At 30.0% G+C, this 8,223-nt stretch overlaps 1 protein-coding gene across 1 annotated transcript; it reads right to left on the bottom strand.

Moving 5' to 3' along the window:
- Positions 1-455: 455 nt before the first annotated feature.
- Positions 456-1,507, bottom strand: LOC136076117 (uncharacterized). The gene is made up of 2 exons (XM_065789583.1): positions 1,451-1,507; positions 456-1,400 (listed from the first exon to the last, which is right to left on the bottom strand). The coding sequence occupies exons 1-2, from the start codon at positions 1,505-1,507 to the stop codon at positions 456-458; spliced, it is 1,002 nt and encodes a 333-aa protein (XP_065645655.1).
- Positions 1,508-8,223: the final 6,716 nt, after the last annotated feature.

Raw genomic sequence — 8,223 nt, 5'->3', positions numbered from 1 at the left:
GGAGCCTGGACCTTGTTGATCAAGACAGTCATCTTTTCCATCAAAAGAGGGAAGAAAATTTAAACAAAGCTGGAATGAAAAATATAAATGAGTTTTACATGACCACGAGAAATAAAAATTTTTTTGTTCTGCCTACATCAAAGCTACCCAAATGAAAATGCCTTTACCTCTTAGTTCAAGAGAAAAAGATTCGTACAAAGCTTTTATTAAACGAATTTTCTTATTGGAAGAAAGCGTTACAAATTTTTGGTTCTCACGAGTGATCTGAACTTCATAGGGCATCTGTTAGTATGATCGCCTCAGCAACACTGGAATTGACCATTATCCAACAGCTTAACGGGTGATGCGGAAGTTATCGGACAAAATAAAAACGTCAATAACTTATTTATAAATAAAAAAACAAACTACTATTATATTTTTTTTAAATAAAGCATTTACCTTTTAATAAAAATATATTATTTTTTATATGAAAAAACACCACCATCTGCAATTGATCTCAATTTTGCTCTGACGCCTTCCATATGCGACTGTAAAAAGTTTAAATCAATTTCTTGTAGTTTTAGTTTAATGCGATTAATCAAAACTTGCTCTGTTGAAGCTTGCCAATCTCCCTCGTAAACCTTCTGTGCCAAATGTCCCCAAAAATTTTCAATTGGTCGTGCTTGAGGCACATTTGGGGGATTGGATTCTTTATCAACGTAATAGACATATTGGTCCATCCAATTTAGAGAATCTTTAGAATAATGAGAACTTGCTAAATCTGGCCAAAACATATAGTTAAAGTCTCCATGATACTTGTGAATAAATGGAAGAAGTCGTTTTTCTAAACATTCATTAATATAGATTGATGAATTGATCGCTACAGCCTTGGAAGTGCGAAACAATGGCTCGGACATACCACGTTCAGATATGGCTATCCACATTAATAATTTTTTCGGAAATTTCTCTTTTCCTATAAAACGAACTCTTTTTGGGCATGTCTTTTTGTTGTTTGTGCAGTATCCAGAATTTCCAGGCATGTTGTCCCCTGCAAAACAAAAGTATTTTTTGTCATCGATGACTAGAAGCGATTTTGTGTTATAGAGTTGGTTAACTAGTTTCCTGCTTCTTTTCTTTGCCTTTATTTGTTGTTCTATAGTGTATTTTGGAGTCTTTTCACGTTTTCTATATTTAATATTCATTTTTTTAAACTGACGACCAATTGTCGATTGATTTACACCGAATTTAATACCTATTTTTCTCTGACTGACCCCTTTTCGATTGTTGACAAGTCTCGTTAATTCGGCTTTCTTTTCTCTAGTCCAGGATGTTGGACGACCAGGGTGCTTTCTATCAGAAAACGATTGAACAGTTTCAAGTCTTTTTAGGTTATCATATATTGTACTTCGAGCAAATCCTTCCTTTTCAAAATGATTTACGACTTTTTTTTTTTTATATTAAGTTTATTTACAAAAAACATTTTTAGTCGCTTTCGAAAAGATTCTCGTTTAGCTGCATTTAACCTCATTTTAAATAATTGTGTTTCGAATAATAAAGTTTATATTTTATAGAACGTTTATGCCTACGCATAAAACCACAAAAACTAATTATTATGCTCAAATAATGAAATTAGGATTTGTCCGATAACTTCCGCATCACCCGTTATTAGGGAACGCAAGGGCTTGCCATTCGTGGAAAGGTTGAAAATAATTCAAACTTTTGCATGCTACTCAAACTACGAGCAGAAGATTCTCTGGAACTGAAGAAATGGCTGAATCGTCCTGAAAAGCAAAAGTGACTCTCGCCTGAAATTGAAAACGAAATTCTACAAGACTTTGCTCATGCAACGCTTCGTAAGCTATGCGAAAGTATAAGGAAATCACAATTCTATAATTTGATGACCGATGAAACCACGGATATGTCCGCGAAAGAACAAGTTTCAATCTACACTCAGCGTGTTAATGAAAAATTTAAAATTGAGAAGCTTTTTATGGGATTTTACCAAACCGAGAACATCAAGAGTGCAACTTTGTTAAACTGTTGGATGGACGTTTTGCGTCAATTTAGCCTGTTGATTCAAAATTGTAGGGGCCAATGTTTTGACGGATCGTCTAAAATGTCTGGAAGTATCTATGAATTGCAAACTTTAATGAGGGGGAAAGAAGAGCGGGCAATTTACGTGCACTGCTGCGCTCATAATCTCAACTAGGTTGCACAATATTCTGTTGAAAATCAAACAGAGATCAGAAATATTATGAATTTAGTGCAATCATTCATCGCATTTGCCCGTGGATCTCCAAAACGATTGGCATGTTTCAATAAATTTTGAAATGTAGAGGATATAGAAAGCCGAACATCACTGCGGCCATTTTGCCGCATGTGATGTTCAGCTCGATGGATCCTGAGAAAACCGTCCATTATATCTATTACGAATAACTATTCCGCCATTATCAACCGGTTAGAGGATTTTAAAAATCATTCTAATAATTCAGCCAAAAATAAGTCAGAAGCAACGGGTTATCTGGAAACTTTTTGTCAGTTTGACATATTTTTCAAATTGGAAACTTTGCGCATGATCTTCACGATAATCAAGGATGCTAATACAGCACTCCAAGGTAAATATTGTTTTATTTCATAGTATTTTTTTTTAATATATTATTTTAAGCAAACTATAATGTTAAACGTTTATTGAAAATCATTTTAGGCATGCAGCTTAATTTTTGCGAAACAAGAAATACCATCAACACGCTTAAGGAGGTGTTAAAAGAAGCCCGGGGAGATAATCGCTTCAAAGTCTTATGGGATGCAGCCGTTGTAGCAGCAGAATGTAGTTTACTTGACAAACCAGAGATGTCACGGAAACGTAATATTACATCATAGTTTACTGGAAGTAGAGTTCCATACTTTGCTACGACTCCAGAGGACCACTACGGCTAGCTTTCCTACGCATCTATGGATTGTGTTATAACGGGACTTGCGACCCATTTCGAACCGACTGAGACCACTGAGCATTTAGCAAATGTAGAAAAATTTCTCATTGGTCAGTGCTTGGAAGTTGGATCCGTTAAGGCTTTTTAAAAAGAAGACTTTGAAGATTATAGAAGGCTACTATCCATGGCGATATATTTTGTGGATCATGCAAAATTCAAGAATATTCAACTAATTGATTTTGAATCAGTTTTGAATGAGCTTCTAGACCTATCTAGATGGTATCCTTTCTTAATTAATTCCACTGATTCCCGAGTTTGTGAAGCTGGTAAAGATTTTACTATGTATGCCTGTCACCTCATGTACGAGTGAGCGCTCTTTTTCTTGTCTTTGTAGGCTAAAGACTTATTTGCGTTCTACAATGTCTCAGGAGCGATTGAATCATCTCGCTTTTTTAAAATGCCATCGCAATATTGCCGATACTTTTGATCTTGATCATTTGATCGATGAGTTTATAATGCGTGCCTCCACACGCATTAACACATTTTACTTGAGAAAATAAATTACATTTTTATGCCCATTGAAAAAACTTTTTATTTCTTATTATAGATTTTCAACTCCTACAAAATATTTATACCCCATCCGGGAAAACTAAAACTCTATGCCTATGATTATACTATAGTATAATGGTGCATATTTAATGTTTATACTTTTATTATAATAAAAGTGTGAAAAATGTTTCAGCGAAAGAATATGCATATTGTATTCAAACAGCCCACTAAAAAGATACCAATTAAAAGTTTAACAACACAATGACTTTTTTATTGATTGCTAATGAAATTGCGTGTATAATTTTAGTCTCAATTTTGTTTTTCTTGCTTTTAAAAGGTAGTGGTTTTTTATTTTAAATTTCATTAAAATTATAAAATAATTACTTTTTTTATCGGTATACTATAATGATTTATTTAAACAAAGTTCGAGTTAACCGGTGTTTGACTTAGCGGGAACTGTATTTTCCGATTTACTTAAAAATGTTTCTGACATAATTGTGGCAGTCAAAAAAAACTTATTCTTATTAAGCAAATACAGTATTAACACCCATAGATAAAAAAATGTTAATCCTTCGGTCCATAAAATAAACATCATGCAATAATATCTAAAATAAAACAGGTTTCTGAAGAAATATATTTTACGACAGCACAATAATTAGGAGTAGGAAAACCATATGATACAAGTGCGACACAATTTTAAATCCAGCCACCGCATGAGTAATATTTCAGTACTCAAAAAAATTGGTCAATAACGAACACTATTATTGTTTAGTATTTATAAATACTTTTATTATAAATACTTAAACTTAAAATACTAACTTTTATAAATACTTAAAGATAATGTTGAGCGTAGAAACAACCATATATGGTTGTTTACGCTCAACATTATCTTTGAATATAAAAACATTGCGCAGCATAATAAATCATGAAATTCAAAAATGTCCTGAATTATAAATATCTAACTGTTATAAATGCACTCTAATAAAAACAATTTAACTTTGAATAATTAAATAATCTAACTTTAAATAATTAAATAATCTAACTTTAAAACTTGTTAAAATAACAAAATCCTTAGAAACAAAGGTTTATCGTTCAGAATGCTGTGAATAGAAACCTTGAAACTATAGACAAAATAAGGATTATTTGATATTTAAATATAACAACTGAAAAACACCATTAAAATTTAGAAGAAAGAGGAGATTTAAGACATAGGTTAAAAATAAACCATAATAATTTGACTTTATGTGAAATTTTATCATTAAAACAAATATTGATAAAAGTTATCCTTTAATGTTTGCTTTTTTAATCACTCGCAATAAAACCTTAAACAAAATAGATGTGGTATTTAAAAATGATAAAAAAAAAGTTGTGTAAAATAGTAAATAAGCTTTGGTTTTTTATAGCACATTATAACCAATTCAACCCTGGTTGTTGAATATCTGTAGTTAACCGATTACCTAAAATAATTTCTGATATGTACATATATTTATATATGTATATATTCTGATATATACGTATATGTATATATGCACATACAATGAATGAAGGAATTCAGCCATTTGATATGTATTACATACAATGTAATAACTATACCTATGTTTTACATGCAATGAATGAAGGAATACTGGCATTTGATATATATAAATGATGAATGAAAGATATGTGGCATCTATTTCTTCCAAAGTTAGAACGATTGAGAATAGCTTCAAATCTGCAGCCTCGTTCTTTTTTAAATTACGGAACATCCGTTTTATCTGTAAAGACATTTTTTAAATAGTTTTTCTACTTTTCTTTGTCCTACTTTTTTTCTTTGTTATACTTTATTTATTTGTTCTCAATATTTTTAGTCCACTTTGTTTTGTCAGATTTTTTCTCAGCAAGTTGTTGGCTTCTTCATATAAGAACTTTGTTTACGTAAACTCCAATTAGTTTTTTAAACAGAAACTTGCAATATGAAGCTTATTCAACTGTGCGTTGAAACTCTTGAGTTTTAACTTATTCCGCAATCCGGATTTATTTCGGACTTATTCCGGATTTTAAATTGCTAAAATGCTTCAAAACGCAAAAGATGATGTAAAAAAGTTAAAGGAAAAAGTTAAAGCAAGGCAAAGATTTAAACATTTCTTATAAGACTATTGCTCAACATTCCTTTAGCAATAACAAAGTTTTTAAGAACAGTAAATTCAATAAAAGTGATAACAATTGTAAAGAAATAACAATACAAAAATATTTTTTTCTAAATGTCAATGCATAGCTCCCGATGCAGCGGAGGCCGTAGGGGCCGAGGCTTTTTGCAGTTATATAGCAATAACCTTTGAAAAATTATTATGTATTTTTATGTGTTCCTAAAGCTATACAATGTCAATATAAATAAAAAAAAAAGAAGAAGAAGAAAAAAAAAGAACAAAAGACATTCCTTAAAACAAAAACGCTAAGCATGCTATGACAAAAATGTCGAAGTACTTGATTACAAAATCGGTACCGTAAATCTTTGGGTACGAAAGCACCAAAAACGGTAAATGTACGAAACTTAATATTTAGTTACCCAGTGGCACCAGTATAAAACTAATTTAGTATGAAATATAACAAATTATTTAATATTAAGAATGCTTTACACCCATGAGTTTTTTTCATTTTATTTTTTTAAATACATAACTTCTATATTGTTTTATACATTTATATCAGTTTAACGCAAAGCATATCCGTTTCCACGGGTTGTTTAGTATAAAGATTTCTTTACAGATAAGGTTCCATTAAAATGCTAATTAATCATTGCTCACATACATTTACAATTTTTTTGATAGTATAAGCCTGTAAGACAAATTTATATCGCTGAGATTTATATCGCTTGATTCGTCTTTTTATATGGCTGTGCAGAGACCGGGCGACCTTAAAAGACATACGGAAATCGACTTTAACTTGTTCATTAAAAATAATAACAAATCTGATAAACCGAGAGTCTAGCCATAACATTGACCGGTGTTTGGATAAACCAATCCGATGTGCCTTCATTAAGTTATTGAGCATTGTTTAAAGACCTGTTCTTAATGTTGTTAAGTACCTACTTTCCAATACATTTTGCCTGGAAACACCGAATAGTTGCAAATCTATCAAGGTTAAAATCATGATTAGAATTTTCAGGCGGTAGTAAATCAACCAAAATTATCACTGTTTTATTTAAAAACAGATCCAGTTTTATCATAAAATAAAATTAGTTTTTTTTTTGAATTTATATAATTTTATACAAATATATGCAATATTATTATAATATTGCATAAATTTAAATTTTATGCTTAAATAAATGATGGTTTTATGAACATAGATTACGGAACTGTAAACTTTTATATTGAAACGCATAAAATCACGAAGATCAATACATGATTTTATGTATTTGCACATATTGCCAATATGTGCAAATATAACTCTAATTACATTATTAATTATGATATTAAACATATTGTTATCGTATTAATATGATATTAAACCAATACTATTGATTTAATATCATATTAATACGATAACAATAATATTTCATGTTAAACAATATTATTGGTTTAATATCATATTATTTTATTTTTTTTTACTATTGTAATAAACTTTTTTAAAGTTGTATAGATAAAATATTATGGTGATCCTTCAGTTAAGCAGCCTAATATAATTGTATTTTTTTGGTGTGTTGCACTCTCGCAACTAAAATGGATTTTTAAACATTAGCAATAATAATTGAAATAATCAAAGAAAAAAGATTGCTGTCCCATGCCAAAACCTCAGTCATTGTAACGACTCTTCCTTGTAGCAGCAGGCTACATAATAGTTGATGTAGCAACACTCCCATGTAGCAAAAGGCTATAAATTAGTCGATGTAGCAGCGATCCCTTCTTGCAGCAGACTATAAGATAAAATCTCCACTGTGGAAGCAAATCTCCACATTAGAATGCAACAAGCAAAAATATACAATTATTTTAAGACACTTAGCTGTAGCTTTATTAATTATAATTATTGCAATATTTGGCATTTTTTTATTATCAAGCTTTATTTTCTAGATCCTATTTCATTCTTCAGATTTCATTCCATCATTCATAAACTTAATTCTTACTATTAATTCATGTTTCTTAATTCTTACTATTGATTCAATTTTTTGTGCATTTTTTGTGCAGTTGATTTAATGTGGCATAGTCCTTCTTACCTAATATAATTCCTTTTGATTTAGAAGTACACAAGGAACTAAACTCATACAAGAAATATAACAATTAAATTTAAGTTTTTAAGCTTATTTTAAACCATTTTTGTTTATCCACAACAAAACTTAGTTAGAACTTGTGTTAAACCATCTTAAATGGATAATAATAACTGAGTTTTGATTTGTAAAATTTAGTTAGGTATTCTTTAATCACCACTAATAATAGTAATATTATATTAACTCTTTTACTGTTTTTTTCTTCTTCTTGTAGTTCAATTAGGCCAGAACCTATAGGTATTAACCTGAAATTTTAATTTCTTTCAATTATAGTAACCTTTTTCTTTAATGGGATACTAAAATTTGTATCTCAAAATACTCTGCTATGATTGGATTATTGATATTAATTTCAGAAGCTTATTTACATCATTTCAAATTTAAGGCAGTTAAACAAGAATTAACTATTAATGTTGTACTTTTATTTTTTAAATGATATGTTGATTACAGCCATGCACACTTTCCGAAACTTGGTAAAACAAAATCTTTTCTATTGTTTTTAAATTCTCAAGACAAGACTATTTACTACTC

Source organism: Hydra vulgaris, chromosome 02 (assembly GCF_038396675.1).
Source record: "Hydra vulgaris chromosome 02, alternate assembly HydraT2T_AEP".
Classification (NCBI taxonomy): domain Eukaryota; kingdom Metazoa; phylum Cnidaria; class Hydrozoa; order Anthoathecata; family Hydridae; genus Hydra; species Hydra vulgaris.
This window is presented reverse-complemented; position numbering and strand designations above follow the sequence as displayed.

Excerpts from the sequence above, each read along its gene's own strand:
- LOC136076117 (XM_065789583.1), bottom strand. The coding sequence starts at position 1,507 with ATGAGGTTAAATGCAGCTAAACGAGAATCTTTTCGAAAGCGACTAAAA. Across the intron at positions 1,401-1,450 it reads AGCGACTAAAAATGTTTTTT|GAAGGATTTGCTCGAAGTAC; the intron begins GTAAATAAACTT and ends CATTTTGAAAAG.